Here is a 17,667-nt window from a genome sequence, read left to right on the forward strand (position 1 = left end):
GCTGAGATCCGGTCACAGCACTCCAGCCTGGGTGGCAGAGTGAGACTCCATCTCAAAAAAATTAAATAAATAAATACATAAATAAATATTTTAAAATTACTTTTCATTGCAGGTATATGCCGTTTTGCAGTATTATGTTATAAATAGTGTTTGTGGCAGGGAATAACCTGAAAACCCAATCCAAAATTTCTTAGTGGCATACAATATCTGATGGCCTTTCTTAGCAATTGGATACCTGTGGGCTCATACTTCTTTTATGGAAATTTCTCGTAGTAACCAATGTTTCCTGCATGCATACATTTAAGTTATTTGGCTTTGGCTTGTTTTTTATTTATGATTTAACAAGAATTTAAACTTCATTCTGAACTTACTGTATTGTCAGGACTATAATACATAGTTAGAACCAGGCTTTTTTATTTTGGAGTTTTTTTTTTTTTCCATCTGTGCTGATCATAGCAAGAATCTACAAAAACCACATCCACTGAAAGACCTACCATTATTTGATTTAAGAAGTTAGTATTTCTTGGAGTTAATTTTGGAAGTCCAAAATATCCTTATAAGTGGCCGGGTGTGGTAGTTCATGCCTGTAATCCCAGCACTTTGGGAGACTGACATGGGTGGATCACCTGAGGTCAGGAGTTCAAGACTAGCCTGGCACTTTGGGAGGCCGAGACGGGCGGATCACTAGGTCAGGAGATCGAGACCATCCTGGCTAACACGGTGAAACCCCGTCTCTACTAAAAAAAAATACACAAAACTAGCCGGGCGAGGTGGCGGGCGCCTGTAGTCCCAGCTACTGGGGAGGCTGAGGCAGGAGAATGGCGTGAACCCGGGAGGCGGAGCTTGCAGTGAGCTGAGATCCGGCCACTGCACTCCAGCCTGGGCGGCAGAGCAAGACTCCGTCTCAAAAAAAAAAAAAAGACTAGCCTGGCCAACATGGTAAAACCCTGTCTTTACTAAAAATACAAAAATTAGCCATGGATGGTGGTGTGCGCCTATAGTCCCAGCTATTTGGGAGGCTGAGGCAGGAGAATCGCTTGAACCCGGGAGGTGGAGGTTGTAGTGAGCCAAGATTGTGCCGCTCCAGCCTGGGCAACAGAGCAAGACTTCGTCTCAGAAACCGTCCTGGGTTCAAGTGATTCTCCTGCCTCAGCCTCCCGAGGAGCTGGGATTACAGGTGCACGCCACCACACCTGGCTAATTTTTGTAGTTTTAGTAGAGACAGGGTTTTGCCATGTTGGCCAGGCTGGTCTCAAACTCCTGACCACAGGTGATCCACCTGCCTCAGCCTCCCAAAGTACTGGAATTACAGGCATGAGTCACCACACCTGGCCAATGCAAGATAATTTTTAACAGTCCCTAATCAAAGATTTATGTATATTTAGCATTTTAGGTGTGATTTTAAAAAATTCTGTAACTTACAGAGATCTGATAGACAATATTAATATGCTTAGCCTCTAGTTTTTCATATGAGGATATGTTTGGTAAGGAGTACAATATCTAATTGTAGGTAAAGCTATAGAGACATAAATACCCCCAAGGCTCCTTATAGAATTCTCTACATGAAGAATTTTCTGATCTGTAGTTATTACTTTCCTTGGTATAACTTTGTCTTAGATTTGTGGTTTTTCTCCATCTGCTGCTATGTGTGTTTTCTCAGCTTCACATTAGTTGAAGCTGTGCTTCACTAAGTTAAAAGATACGCTTAATTTAAACCCTTCTATTTTATGGTTTCTCTGCTTTGATTATTTATACGTGTAACTCTGCATTTCTAATATAAATAATGGAATGCTGTTTTTTTCCCCCTCATGAGAACTACCTACCTGTTCTTGTAGTCTGGTCAGTGATTGGAGTTGATAATAACTGTAAAAAAAAACCAATAAAGTTTGTTCACTGTAAATTTTTTTCTCTAAGTGTTTATTGTTAGTATGGCTTCTGACCCAGTAACTACCACAGTATAATTGAGACAGATTTATATATAAATGTGAATTGACCCTAAGAAGGGTACTTGAAGTCTGAAATGTTTATCCACTTTGACTCAAGTAAGTGTACCTAAGCTTTGTGGCAGAAGGTGATGTCCAATGCAGTGCAGGAAGAGGATACATTGATAGCTCCTCAGCTATGGATTAAAAATATGAAAATTGGCTGGGTGTGGTGGCTCACGTCTGTAATCCCAGCACTTTGGGAGACCAAGGCAGGCAGATCACTTGAGGTCACGAGTTCAAGACCAGCCTGACCAACATGGTGAAATCCTGCCTCTACTAAAAATACAAAAATTAGCCAGACGTGGTGGTGCGTGCCTGTAATCCCAGTTACTCAGGAGGCTGAGGCAGGTGAATCACTTGAACCCGGGAGGTGGAGGTTGCAGTAAGCCGAGATTATGCCACTGCACTCAAGTCTGTAGGACAGAGCGAAACTCCATTTAAAAAAAAAACAGAAGGCCGGGCCCGGTGGCTCAAGCCTGTAATCCCAGCACTTTGGGAGGCTGAGATGGGCGGATCACGAGGTCAGGAGATCGAGACCATCCTGGCTAACATGGTGAAACCCCATCTCTACTAAAAATACAAAAAACTAGCCGGGCGAGGTGGCGGGCGCCTGTAGTCCCAGCCACTCGGGAGGCTGAGGCAGGAGAATGGCATGAACCCGGGAGACGGAGCTTGCAGTGAGCCAGGATCCGGCCACTACACTCTAGCCTGGGCGACAGAGCAAGACTCCATCTCAAAAAAAAAAAAAAAAAAAAACAGAAAAGACAAGAAAATCTTTTAACCATTTTAGTTAGGGCTCTCCAGTTACTAGGGAGTCCTGATTGGGGCATTAGGATTACACGATGTAATAAAAACTAATATTTTGGGGCTGGATACAGTGGTTCACACCTGTAATCCCAGCCTTTGGGATGCCGAGGTGGGAAGATTACTTGAACTCAGGAGTTCAAAACCAGCCTGGGAAACATAGTGAGACCTCAGCTCTACAAAAGATTTAATAAGTTAGCTGGGTGTGGTGGTGTGTGCCTGTGGTCCCAGCTACTCAGGAGGCTGAGGCAAGAGGACTGTTTGAGCCTGAGAGGTCAAGTTCTTTTTATTGTGTCATTGATCCATTCTGAGAGTGAAACCCTCATGACCTAAACACCTCCCATTAGGCCCCACCTCCAAATACTGTTGCATTGGGGATTAAGTTTCCAAGAGATAAATTTTGGGGAACACATTCAGATCATAGGACTCAACATTGTTCAAGTTTCATTCATGGTGATGGATTAGCTTTGGTTGCTTTTCACGGAGGAATAATATTTTTTTTTTTTTTTTTTTTTTGAGACGGAGTCTCGCTCTGTTGCCCAGGCTGGAGTACAGTGGCCGGATCTCAGCTCACTGCAAGCTCCGCCCCACCTCGCCTGGCTAGTTTTTTGTATTTTTTAGTAGAGACGGGGTTTCACCGTGTTAGCCAGGATGGTCTCGATCTCCTGACGTCGTGATCCGCCCGTCTCAGCCTCCCAAAGTGCTGGGATTACAGGCTTGAGCCACCGCGCCCGGCCGGAATAATATTACTTTTGCAGATATACCACAATTAGAATTTTCTATTCTTCTGTCAGTGGATTTTTGGATTTTGAGTAGGTTTTTGCTCTTTTGTACAGTGTAGTCCTGAATGTTGTTATAGATGTATTCCAAGTGTACATGTCCAGGACTTTACATAGGATATGTGACTAGAAGTCTAATTGTTAGACGGTAGGGTATGCAACTGTTCAACTTTATGAGCTAGAAACAACTGTATTTTTATCATGTAAATATCAAAACAAATTTGTATCATGTAAATTTCTAACAGTGTTCTTCCCTTTCTAAACTTGGTATTATCAGGTTTCTTAGGTTTTGCTTAGATTTTATATACAGTGGTCAGTACATTACAAATGTTACTCTGTTTTTAGTTTGTGAGCTCCCTTATTACTAATGAGGCTAAATATTGTATGATAGATCTCATTTGCCATTTGTTTTCCCTCTTTCTGCAATACCTTTTATCTATTTTTTATTGGATTATCTTTTGTGAAAGTGGTTAATAGAGTTCTTTGTATTTTCTGTGTACTAATTTTTTGTCATTTATGTGTGTTGGAACTTATCCTCTAAATTTATGCCTTTTTACTTTGTTTATAGTGCTCTTTGAGCAGAAGTTGTTAATTTTTATGCTGGTGATTTTATCGAGTACTAATTTTTTGTCATTTATGTGTGTTGGAACTTATCCTCTAAATTTATGCCTTTTTACTTTGTTTATAGTGCTCTTTGAGCAGAAGTTGTTAATTTTTATGCTGGTGATTTTATCGAGTTTTGAAAATTAATGCTTTGGGGCCTGATTTTTAGATTGTTCTCTGTGAGATTAGAAGAAAAATTCTCCTGTGTTTCTTTCTAAAGCTTTCAAAAGTTTGCGTTTCATATATAACTGTTTAATACATTGGGAACTGACTGTGGTATGTGGTAGAAATCCAGTTTTATTTTCTTTCACATTGCTAGCCGGAGGTCCCAATACTATTTGTTACACAATCTTTCCTCATTGATCTGCAGTGCCACCTGTGTTTCCATTTATGCTTGGGTATGTTTCTGAGTTGTTTATTCTTTCTCCATTGATTAATTTCTTTATCCCTGGGTCAATATCATATGGTGTTAAAAACTATAATGTTATAGTAAATCTGGATATCTGTTAGGGCAACTCAGCCTTGCCTTTTTTCTTCTTGAAAATGTCTTATCTTGGGTCCTTTATTCTCTCTCTCTCTTTTTTTTTTTTTTTTTTTTGAGACGGAGTCTCACTTTGTTGCTAGCTGGAGTGCAGTGACACGATCTCGGCTCACCACACCTCTGCCTTCTGGGTTCAAGCTGTTCTCCTGCCTCAGCCTCCCAAGTAGCTGTGACTATAGGTGCGCACCACTACGGCCAGCTAATTTTTGTGTTTTTGGTCGGGGTAGGGTTTCATCATGTTGGCCATGATGGTCTCCATCTCTTGACGTCGTGATCCACCTACCTCAGCCTCCCAAAATGCTGGGATTACAGGCGTGAACCACTGTGCCCGCCCAGGTCCTTTATTCTTTAATACTAATTTTTGAGTTCTCTTCAAGTTCCTAAAAAATCTTGTTGTATTTCTGATGGGAATTGGATGAAATTGATAGATAAGTTTGGAGAGAATTGATATTTTTATGATAGTGTTTTCCTTTCTATAAATGTGAACTATCTTTCTATTTAATTGGGTTTTCTTTAATGTGGTTCAATAATATTGTATCATTTTATTCTCTCTATAAATGTTTATAAAACTTTGGCTAGATTTCTTCTCAGATACCTTGTATTTTCTTGCTATTATATCTCTTTAGATTTTAAAAAAATTTCCAGCTGTCATTGATGATACAAACTCAAAATTACTTTTTAAAAAAAAATTTAAAAATCTGTTTTTTTTTTTTTTGAGACAAGTCTTGCTCTGTCACCCAGGCTGGAGTGCAGCGGTATGATCTCAGCTCACTGCAAGCTCCGCATCCTGGGTTCATGCCATTCTTCTGTCTCAGCCTCCTGAGTAGCTGGGACTACAAGGCGCCCACCACCACGCCCGGCTAATTTTTTTTTGTATTTTTAGTAGAGACGGGGTTTCACCATGTTAGCCAGGGTGGTCTTGATCCCCTGACCTCATGATCCACTTGCCTCGGCCTCCCAAAGTGTTGAGATTACAGGCGTGAGCCACCGCACCCGGCCGGAAAAAAATCTTAAAGCCAACCACTTACTAAAACTATTTCTAATAATTTGATAGTAGATTTTTTACTTTAAAAATGCAGACCTTTTTATGTTATCAGTGAATAATGACTTGCTTCTCCATTTCCAATCCTTCTCCCTTTTCTCTTTCTTGTCTTATTACACTAGGTAATACCTTCAATACAATGCCGAATAGAGTAGGGATTGTAGTCTGTAACCATACCATCCTGCATGTGCCTGATCTCACCTGATCTTGGAAGCTAAACAGTGTCAGACCTGGTTAGTACTTGGAAGGGAGAAATAGAAATAGTAGCATTCTTGTCTTGTTCCTGATTTCAAAAGAGTATGTTTCTAGCGTTTTATCAAGAATAACTTTTTTTTTTTTTTTTTTGAGATAGGGTTTCATTCCTGTTGCCCTGGCTGGAGTGCTTTAACAGTTTTATAATGAATGAAGTATTTAATTTTACCATCCTTTTTTCTGCTTTTATTGAGATGACCATGTAGTTTTTCTTTTATTCTGTTAATGTATTGAATTATTGAATTGCATTTAAGATCTTGTAATGTTTGACTACTTTTGCATTTCTTTTTCTTTTTCTTTTTTTTTCTTTTGAGATGGAGTCTCACTCTGTTGCCCAGGCTGGAGTGCAGTGGTGGCACAATCTTGGCTCACTGCAACCTCCGCCTCCTCGGTTCAAGCGATTCTGTGTCTCAGCCTCCCGAGTAGCTGGAATTACAGGTGCTTGCCACAATGTCCAGCTAATTTTTGTATTTTTAATAGAGATGGGGGTTTCACCATGTTGGCCAGGCTGGTTTTGAACTCCTGACCTCAAGTGATCTGCACACCTCAGCCTCCCAAAGTGCTGGGATTACAGGCGTGAGCCACCGCGCCTGGCCTACTTTTGCATTTCTGAGGCAAACCCAACCTAGTTATGATGTCTTTATCTACCCTATACAAGATTATATTTAGTTTGCTAATACTTTGTTTAGGATTTTTGCTTCTACGTTCATGGGTTATATTGTATATTGGTATGTAATTTTACAGTCATAAGCTGTTCTTATCTGGTTTGCTATTGAGTTCATATTGACCTTCCAAATTTGATTAGAGTTTTTTTGCTCTTTTATTCTTTAAAATGGTTTATATAAAATTGATACACAATATCTTGAAAACTTGTTACAGCTTTCATGTAAAATCTCTATGTCTGATTTTTTAATGGGGAAAATTTTAACCATTTTAGTTTTTAATATAGTTTTGGGTCTGTGGGCAAGTTATATTTTTCTATAAATCTGCCTGTTTTGTCAAAGTGTTCTAAATTATTGGCAAAAAATAGTTGTTTCTGGTATTTCTTGTCTTTTAAATTTTTGCTCTTTTGGCATTGTTGATCCTGACTATTGCAGTCTTTTGCACTCTGTCTCTTTGTTGAGATATAATTTACATACCATAAAATTCATTCACTTTAAGTGTATAGTTTAATGATTGTTGGTAAATTCATAGAGTTGTGCAGCCATCATCACAATCTATTTTTAGATCATTTCTGTCACACTAGTGAAATCCTTTGTGCCCATTTGTAGTCAATCTCCATTCCTAAACCAACCCCAGGCAACCACTCTTCTACTTTCTATCTCTATTATAGATTTACCTTTTCTGGACGATTCATATGAATAGAATTATACAAGATGAGGTCTTACATATTGGGCTTATTGCATTTAGTTTGTATGTTCATCCAGATGTGTAGCATGTATCAGTTCTTTTCATTCCTTTTTATTGCTGAATAGTATTCCATTGCATGGATGTATTACATTTTGTTTATAAATTTAGTAATTGATGGGCATTTGGGGGTGTCTTCACATTTTGGCTATTACGAATAATGCTACGGTTAACATTCTTGTGCAAGTCTTTGTGTAGACCTATGTTTTCATTCCTCTTGGGTGGATAACTATGGATGGAATGCTAGGTTTTTACGTTTAACTTTTTAAAGGCTGCCAAATTGTTTTCCAAAATGGCTGCATACTTTGACATTTCCACCGGCAATGTATGAGAGTTCTAACTTCTCCACACTTCTTATTGTCTGTGTGTTTTATTATAGCTGCCTTCGAGGGTGTAAAGCGATATCTCATTGTGATTTTGGTTTGTATTTCCCTGATGACTAATGATACTAAGTGTCTTTTTAGGTAGCTTATTAGCTTTTAATATATCATTTTTGATAAAATCTCTGTTTAAAACCTTTATCTTATTTGTTTTTAGCACTTCTTATTATTGATCTGTAAGAGTTCTTTATATTGTTTGGTTAAAAGTATTTCCTCAGGCCTGGTGTGGTGGCTCATATCTGTAATCCCAGCACTTGGGAGGCCAAGTTGGGCGGATCATGAGATCAGGAGATTGAGACCATCCTGGCTAACACGGTGAAACCCTTTCTCTACTAAAAATACAAAAAATTAGCTGGGCGTGGTGGCGGGCGCCTTGTAGTCCCAGCTACTGGGGAAGCTGAGGCAGGAGAATGGCGTGAACCTGGGAGGCGGAGCTTGCAGTGAGCCGAGACTGTGCCACTGCGCTCCAGCCTGGGTGACAGAGTGAGACTCTATCTCAAAAAAAGAAAAAGGAGTCTTTACTCAGACATACGTGGTGCAAATATTTTCTCTCAATCTGTAGCTTATCTTTTAATTTTCTTAATAACGTATTTTTAAAAATTGTAGTAACGTTTACATAGTATAAAACTTAACATTTCACCCATTTTTAAGCATATAATTGTACAATTCAGTAACATTAAGTACGTTTACAGTGCTGTACAACCATCACCATTATCTGTTTACACAACTTTTCTTTTTTTTTTTTTTTTTTTTGAGACAGAGTCTCACTCTGTCATCCAGGCTGGAGTGAAGTGACGTGATCTCGGCTCACTGCAACCTCTGCCTCCTCCCGGGTTCAAGCGATTCTCCTGCCTAAGCCTCCCATGTAGCTGGTACTACAGGCGCACACCACCATGCCCGGCTAATTTTTGTATTTTTAGTAGAGATGGGGTTTCACCATGTTGGCCAGGATGGTCTCAATCTCTTGACCTTGTGATCCACCCGCCTTGACCTCCCAGAGTGCTGGGATTACAGGCTTGAGCCATTGTGCCCGGCCTCTCCTTCATTCTTGAAGGATAGTTTTGTTGGATATAGAATTTTTGGTGGACAATATTTTTTTCCCTTTCTGACCTTTAAATATGTAATCTTACTTCTGGCCTCCATGGCTTCTGAAGAGAAATAAGCTGTTAATCTTATTGAGGACCCCTGGTTTTGATGGTACCTCTCACTTACTGTTTTCAAACTTCTCTTTGTCTTTGAGTTTCAGCTGTTTGACTATAATGTATCTCATTGTGAACCTCCTTGAGTTTATTCTGCTTAAAGTTTGTTGAGTTTCTTGGATGTGTAGATTATGTCTTTCCTCAGATTTGGGAAGTTTTTGGTTATTTCTTTTTTTTTTTTTTTTGAGATAGAGTCTCGCTCTGTCGCCCAGGCTGGAGTACAGAGCCTGATCTTGGCTTACTGCAAGCTCCGCCTCCTGAGTTCATGCCATTCTCCTGCCTCAGCCTCTGGAGTAGCTGGGACTGCACGCACCCGCCACCTCGCCCAGCTAATTTTTTGTATTTTTTAGTAGAGACGGGGGTTTCACCATATTAGCCAGTATGGTTTTGATCTCCTGACCTTGTGATCCACCCTCCTTGGCCTCTCAAAGTGGGTTATTTCTTTAAGTGTTTTTTCTACCTCTTTGTCTTTCCCTTCTTCTAGGTCTTTTATGGTACATAGTTGGTACACTCAGTAATGTCTCACAGGCCCCTCGGGCTCTGTTCCTTTTTCTTAATTCTTTTTTCTTTCTACTACTGAGAGTGAAAAGTTTCAATTTTCTTATCTTCACATTTGCCAGTTCTTTCTTCTGCCTGCTCAAATTTGCTGTTGAATACATCTGGTGAATTTTTTAATTTAGTTGTTTTTCAGCTCCAGAATTTGTTTTGTTGCTTATTATAATTTCTGCCTTTACTGGAATTCTCATTTTGTTCATTTTCCCCCTTTATTCCCTTTATTTCCTTAGTTCTTTGTCCATGTTTTTTTTTTTTTTTTTTTTCCCAATCTCCTAGAGCTTTCTTTCTTTTTTTTTTTTTTTAAATGAAATTGATTTAATGTCTTTGGTAATTACTTTGGGCTACCTCAGGGATGATTTTTGTCAAATTCCTATTTCTAGGTTTATGGGCCATACTTTCCCGTTTCTTTGTATGTTTTGTAATTTTTTGTTGTTGACAGCTGGATACTCTGAGTATTACAGTATGGTAACTCTATAAATCTGTTTCTCCCACTCCTCAATGATTGCTGTTTTTTGCTTGTTGAGGGCTGAAGCCACCTGTTTGTGACTTTATGAACTATTTTCGCAAAGTATGTATTCCATATTGTGTATGGAACCAGTTTTTGTTCTGTTGTCTCTGTGGTTAGCTGGTGACCTGACAAAGATTTTCTTAGATATCTGGCTCCAGAAAAGGAGACAAAAAAGGTTTTACCTTCTTTAGTGTTCTGATAAATACTTACAGTGAAAGCCACTGCTGTGGAGAGTACTGAAACTGATGCATGCCTGCATCACTCCCTCAGGGCCAGACCGACCAAAATGTACAACCCTAAATTTTGAAGGACATGATCCCCACTGTCCCTCCTGGCACCAGTTAGCAACTCTGGGAACGTGGGCTGCTATCCCCACTGCCACAAGAGGTGGTGGGTATGGTGGTGGTGGTTCTGAGGAATAGGGGAGGGTAATTGGTTTATGCATGCTGCTTATTCATACTTATGAAAGATCAGTAGCCTCTTCCTTCATCAAGCACTCCCCTGGTTGTTAAAAGGGTTTGGTCAGTTCCTAGAATTCTACTAAAGTGCTTGATTTCAGTTACTCTTAGTCTTTTTTTAAACTCTTAGGTTTTTTGAGACAGAGTCTTGCTCTGTCTCCCAGGCTGGAGTACCGTGGCGCCATCTCAGCTCACTGCAACCTCCGCCTCCTGGGTTCAAGCAATTTTCCTGCCTCAGCCTCCTGAGTAGCTGGGATTACAGGTGTGCACCACCATGCCCAGCTAATTTTTTGTATTTTTACTAGAGACAGGGTTTCACCATGTTGCCCAGGCTGGTCTCGAACTCCTGACCTCAGGTGATCCACCCGCCTCGGCCTCCCAAAGTGCTAGGATTACAGATGTGAGCCACCGTGCCCCGCTCCAGTTACTCTTTCTAGCTCAACTTTTACTTTGGTGGGGAGACTGACCCCTAGATCTTTCTATTCTGTCATTTTGCATCCATGATGTCTTTTGAAGTTCAAATGTTTTAAATTTAATTAAGCCCAGTTCATCAACTTTGTATTTTATAGATCATGCTTTTGCTGTCATATCCAATAATTCTTTTCTTAAACCATAGTGACAAATATTTTTTTCCCGTGTTTATTAGTGTAGGTAGATAGGAAACCTTTAGGGTGCAGGCAGGTCACATAGGAATTGTAGAGGGAGTATGACTTGATGAGAACTGTCTGGCCTGTGTGGGGCTTGCAGAGGAAATTGGCACACTGATGCTGGCAAGAAGCCTTTGGTGGAGTCAGTTTTTATGTTGAGCAGGCTGCATGGACGCCATCTCCAGGTTGCGGCTGCAGGTTCAGCAAGGCTGCAAGTTTGCTGAGGGGCTGCAGTCTGGGCATCTAGCTAAGCAGAGTTTTACTGGATGTCCTCACACCTCTACCCCTGATCCACTCTGCAGCAGCTGGAAACCACAGGATAGCCCCTTTCTCCTTCAGTGTCCCTTTGGTGCCCTCTACCCAGAAAGCGTAACAATTTCATGTTTGTTTTACCCAGAAAGCGTAACAATTTCATGTTTGTTTTAAAGGAGAAATGATTAAAGGAATTTTTTCTGTTGTCCCAGAGCATAAAGGTGAATTTGGAGCTAAGAGGTATTAGAAGAATCATCAACAGAAATAATAAAAAGATAAACAAATTGGAAGGAAAATGATAGCCATAAATAAGATGTAAACATTTGTTTAAATCAGCTACAAAGTGTTTTCTTGATAAGTGGTATACAATGTATCAAACATTGTTTAAATTAATAGACCATCCTTTGAGGCTTGAACTTTTTTTCCTAGAAGTATTCCTAGTCCTCAGCATATTCATTATTGAAAACTTTCAGCTATTTAGTGATCTTATGAAGTAGAGAATTAAGTCACTATACATGGTCTCTGAGGTGAAACCTCCAGAGTATCTTAAAGTAGCAATTATTCTAGTGTCATATGTTTATTTCTATTATACACCTGAGGAAATAAGAGTGTTTCTTTTCTTTTTATTTCTTTTTTTTTTTTTTTTTTGGAGGCAGAGTCTTGGTCTGTTGCCCAGGCTGCAGTACAGTGGCAGTATCACAGCTCACTGCATCCTTAACTCCTGGGCCCAAGTGATTGTCCCACCTCAGCCTCCCAAGTAGCAGGGACTACAAGGTGTGCACCACCATGCCTGGCTATTTATTTTTATTTTTTGTAGTGACAAGGTCTCACTACATTGCCTAGGCTGTTCTCAAACTCCTGGGTTCAAGTGATCCTTTAGCTTTGGCCTCCCAGTATTGGGATTACAGGCATGAGCCACTATGCCTGGCAATTTCTTTTCTTTTCTGTTTTTTTTTTTTTTTTGAGATGGAGTCTCGCTCTGTCGCCCGGGCTGGAGTGCAGTGGCCAGATCTCAGCTCACTGCAAGCTTCGCCTCCCGGGTTTACGCCATTCTCCTGCCTCAGCCTCCTGAGTAGCTGGGACTACAGGTGCCCGCCACCTCGCCCGGCTAGTTTTTTGTATTTTTTAGTAGAGACAGGGTTTCACCGTGTTAGCCAGGATGGTCTGGATCTCCTGACCTCGTGATCCGCCCGTCTCGGCCTCCCAAAGTGCTGGGATTACAGGCTTGAGCCACTGCTCCCGGCTTCTTTTCTTTATTGATTATCCTGCATTCTTTTGTAGGAATCCCTTAACATTTTTCATTATTTTCTATTATCACTAATCTGCACTTTTAATATATATTGATATGGCATTTTGAGTATAGATAAATCTAATTATTTGGGACTTCAACCAGTTTGGAACTGTTTGTAATTAATTGTTTGTGTGAATTAGAAATTTTCTTACTGTTCATTTATAGCTTATGCAAAGGGTTTATATTGAGTTGAATTCATCAGTACCTTTCTAATTGCTTCATTGGGCCCTGGTCATGTTGTTTTGATGGGTACATATTTTGAGTATCATCCCTGCTTACATAAAAAAATAGGTACTTAATTTGGTTGGTTAGGACATGGAGATAATAGGTAAATCCTTAATACCTCTGCGGGGTGCTTAATGACGCAGAGTGCAATGAGGTGGTCTCAGCTCACTGCAACCTCCGCCTGCAGGGTTCAAGCGATTCTCCTGCCTCAGCTTCCCGAGTAGCTGGGATTACAGGCGCCTGCCACCGGGCCCAGCTAATTTTTGTATTTTTAGTAGAGACAGGGGTTTCACCATGTTGGCCAGGCTAGTCTCAAACTGCTGACCTCATGATCCGCCCGCTTCTGCCTCCCAAAGTGCTGGGATTACAGATGTAAGCCACCGTACCTGGCCTGTTTTTTTTTTTTTTTTTTTTTTTAAGATTTTTCAGTGAGGCCGGGCGCGGTGGCTCAAGCCTGTAATCCAGCACTTTGGGAGGCCGAGACGGGCGGATCACGAGGTCAGGAGATCGAGACCATCCTGGCTAACACGGTGAAACCCCGTCTCTACTAAAAATACAAAAACTAGCTGGGCGAGGTGGCGGGCGCCTGTAGTCCCAGCTACTCGGGAGGCTGAGGCAGGAGAATGGCGTAAACCGGGAGGCGGAGCTTGCAGTGAGCTGAGATCCGGCCACTGCACTCCAGTCCGGGAGACAGAGCGAGACTCCGCCTCAAAAAAAAAAAAAAAAAAAAAAAAAAAAAAGATTTTTCAGTGAGAGATACTTTCTTCCTTGGTTATATATTGACTCTTTTGTAATAAGCTTTCTTGTACATAGCAGGCCTAGGAAAAACAGGTTACATGTATATATTATAGCAATAGGGGATTGGTAGTTATAATTTTATAATAAATAACAAATTATTACTGTAAATAATATCCAAATATTGTATTACTTAATCCTTTAACTGTTATATAGTTTCTTTTAAATGTTTTTGTTTTCAGGATTTTGGCTGTTACTGTTAAGCACATGTACAGTCAATTCTAATATACTTTGTAGCTGATTTAGACAAATGTTTATGTCTTATTTATGGCTGTCATTTTCCTTCCAATTTGTTTATCTTTTTATTATTTCTGTTGATGATTCTTCTAATACCTCTATGTAAGCCAGATAGTCTTTATTTTATTTTAAGTTCTGGGACACATGTGCAGAATGTGCAGGTTTGTTACATAGGTATATATGTGCCATGGTGGTTTGCTGCACCTGTCAACCCGTCATCTAGGTTTTAAGCCCTGCATTCATTAGGTATTAAGCCACATATTCGTAATTGAGCCTTATTATTCTAAGTAATAGTGGTGTAAGTAGTAGAAATAGTTTTATTTAAAAGTATTTTTGTTTTTGCCTTGGGAACAAACTTATTATAAAATTACTGTTAAATAGCTCTCTGGTTACAAAAAACACAATTCATGTAACTTTTCTGTATTTCAGAAATCTTTTTCCAAAAAGGACAAAGGAACTCAAATCAGTTGTTCATAGTGCTCCTGGTTGGAAATTATTTGGTAAAGTCCCTCCTAGAGAGAATCTTCAGAAAACATCCAAAATCATTCAACAGGTAAGTACTGACATAGCCATGTAGTTTACCCTAGCTTTTTAAGCATTCTTCTTCTTCTTTTTTTTTTGATAACTAACCATATGCTATTTTTATTCTTATTTTTCTAGATACAGACTTTTGGGATTATAAGTATTTATAGGGACCTGCTAAATTTTTTAGAAAAACAGGTCACATATATTCTGTTGTCTTTTGTAATTCAGAAAATTCTTCAAAGAAATAGAACATTGACTTTTTTTTAAACCAGTTATTCCTTGAATAGATTTTTTCTTAGCTAATCACTCTCACCACATACTGTTTGACTTCCAGTTGAAGTTGGTAGCATTTGTCAGTGGCACAGTTTTTCTGAATATTGGTTGTTGTGAACTGATGAAATATTAAAAACCAAAAACTGAGTAGATTATGAGGTTGAACTCTTTCCTTTGTTACTTTTCTGGTGTCCTCTCTAAACCAAGGACTTTGTAAATGAGAAAAGTTGGTACACAATCTGTTTCTAGTAATTTGGAAGCTATTTCTTCTGATATCTCTATTATCTATATTCTTGAGTTCTTAAGACTTTCTCATCTTATTTGACTTCTGAACTTTGACTCTTCAGTACTAGATTAGTGAGAATGGAAAGCAGTGAGACTGGATCAATCTGCAGTGTTTAAAGTTCAGAGAAGTTATTGCTCAGAAGATGACATATAATACATTTCCTATTTTTATCCTTCCCAATTGCAGTTTACCAGGTTTAACACAGCTAGCATTTATAAAGACAATCACATGAAGGCAATGATCGTCATTCAAATTGGAAAAGATACCTTCCTTTAAGGATTTAATAGTGTTCCTTTTATTGCTCAGAAGAAAAACTGGTTTTCCAAGTAATATGAGAAAATAATTTTAGATCTTTAAAAACATTATTGTAGTTGTTTTTCTTCTTTTTGCATTTGAATAAAATATTTATTTTTTTTCCTCAGGAAAAACAGAAAGTTAGGGAAACACACTATGTTTTTAGAACCCATATTATTTTGTAGTTGGTCCTAACCCTTCCTGGCACAGCTGTCAAAAGCACTAGCTGTTTAAACAGAACCAAGGTGTTCACCCCCATAGAATGTACATGCATGGCACTAGATGACTGCATGTTTGTCCCTGAGAGAAGCATAAGACAAACGGAAGTTGCTGAGAGAGCTGTCTTTCTAAGCAGCCCCTCCCTTTCCCTTTTGAAGGATTTGCCTGAACTATGTAGCTAGTCAGCACTTAGACCATGTGCCTCCTCCTCTGCCTGTGAACTAACTTAATTTCTTTTTTCAAGAGACTTGGTATTGCTATGTCGCCCAGGCTGCCTTCAAACTCCTGGGCTTAAATGGTGATGCTCCTGCCTCAGCTTCCTGAGAAGCTGGGACTACAGGTATGTGCCACCACACCTGGCTTATAGTTAATTTTCTTTACAAGCGATTAAAATAGTGAATAATTTATCTGTTGGTACTTAAAACTGTGTGCTGTGATTCCTAAACCATGTGCTCAGACACTCTGGTGTGCTGCACTTAACACAGTGGGGTACTGTGGGATATTTAAATTTTTTCAGGCAAACTCAGTGATATTCCACATCAGTTGGATATGGTGCAGACTGTTAATTTGAAGCAGTACACAGTTCCAACATTAAGTGCTACTACATACTTTTCTGTGACATCATATCTTTGTGAATCTGTTTTTTCTGAGTTTGTTGTGATAAAAACCAGATACTGTACAAAAGTCAGCGTGGGAGTGGAAATGAGGGTGATGTCTAATCTGCTTTTAAGGTTTGAGAAATTGTATCCAATGCATAAAGCCACACATGCCCAAATTGGTAATTAATTGTGGTTATTTAAGAATGAGGCTGGGTGTAGTGGCTCATGCCTGTAATCCCAGAACTTTGGAAGGCAGAAGTGGGCGAATCACTTGAGGTCAGGAGTTCAAGAGCAGCCTGGCCAACATGGTGAAACCCTGTATCTACCAAAAATACAAAAAATTAACCAGGCATGGTGGTGCATGCTTATAGTCCTAGCTCCTCGGGGGATGAGACAGGAGAATCACTTGAACCTGGAAGGTGGAGGTTGCGGTGAGCCAAGATCATGCCACTGCACCAGAGCAAGACTCCATCTCAAAAAAAAAAAGAATGAAAGAAAACATATTTCTTTTTTCAATTTATGCGTATTTTTTTTTAGCGGTTACTAAGTGTTAAGATATACATCCTTATTAAATTGTTTGGACATAGCTACTTATTAAGCAGAATCATTAGGTATTTCTTTTGGCTTAAGAGTTACTGTGAAAAAGATTAGAGACACTAAAGGCATTTATCAAGAAAGGTTGGGAATCTCTGCTATTGTGACATCTTAAATTTTAGCTTCTTTGTTTTTTTTGGTAGTCTGAAGGTAACGTCTCTTGTCTAGCAGTTTTCAGAAGACCAGGTTCGCCCTCTAGAGGCGAAACAGTGGTCTTGCTACTGAAGGTTTTTACAGGTATTCTTGATTTTGTATAGTAGTTTAAATATGCATGCACATACATTTTTATATATTTATATAAACTACCGTTCTATGATATTTTCTTACCATAAGTCTCTGAATAAATTACTGGTTGGATAATTATCTTTACTGGTATGCTGTATACCTTTAATCTGCTATTTTCATTTTGGAAAGCCTCACATTCTCTTTTTTATACATATGGTATAAAAACTTGATGAGTGGGCTGGGAGCGGTGGCTCACACCTGTAATCCCAGCACTTTGGGAGGATGAAGTGGACGGATCACGAGGTCAGGAGATCGAGACCATCCTGACCAGCATAGTGAAACCCCATCTCTACTAAAAATATAAAAATTAGCTGGGCATGGTGACACGTGCCTGTAGTCCCAGCTACTTGGGAGGCTGAGGCAGGAGAATCACTTGAACCTGGGAGGCAGAGATTGCAGTGAGCCAAGATTGTGCCACTGCACTCCAACCTGGCAAAAGAGTGAGACTACGTCTCAAAAAACAGCAACAGTAACAGTAAAACCTGATGAGTGGTCAGGAAAAGAACAGCTCTTTTTTATTTGAGAAGAAGGAGTAGAGTTGAAATGTAGTTGCTGCCTCTGCCTCTGCGGCCCCTTCTCTGATCCTTTAAACTGATGATTATTTCTCTGCGCCACTTACTTTAGTTTTTGAG

General features: G+C 39.6%; 1 protein-coding gene across 1 annotated transcript in view; it reads left to right on the forward strand.

The window, feature by feature from the left end:
* TBC1D12 (TBC1 domain family member 12) overlaps nt 1-17,667 on the forward strand; it is a 149,800-nt gene that overhangs the window by 34,923 nt on the left and 97,210 nt on the right. The window contains exon 2 of the mRNA XM_033225065.1: nt 14,390-14,513. Coding sequence (XP_033080956.1) covers nt 14,390-14,513 — 124 coding nt within the window. The remainder of the gene's footprint in view (nt 1-14,389; nt 14,514-17,667) is intronic.

This window comes from Trachypithecus francoisi, unplaced genomic scaffold, assembly GCF_009764315.1.
Source record: "Trachypithecus francoisi isolate TF-2019V2 unplaced genomic scaffold, Tfra_2.0 Contig01436, whole genome shotgun sequence".
Lineage (NCBI taxonomy): Eukaryota > Metazoa > Chordata > Mammalia > Primates > Cercopithecidae > Trachypithecus > Trachypithecus francoisi.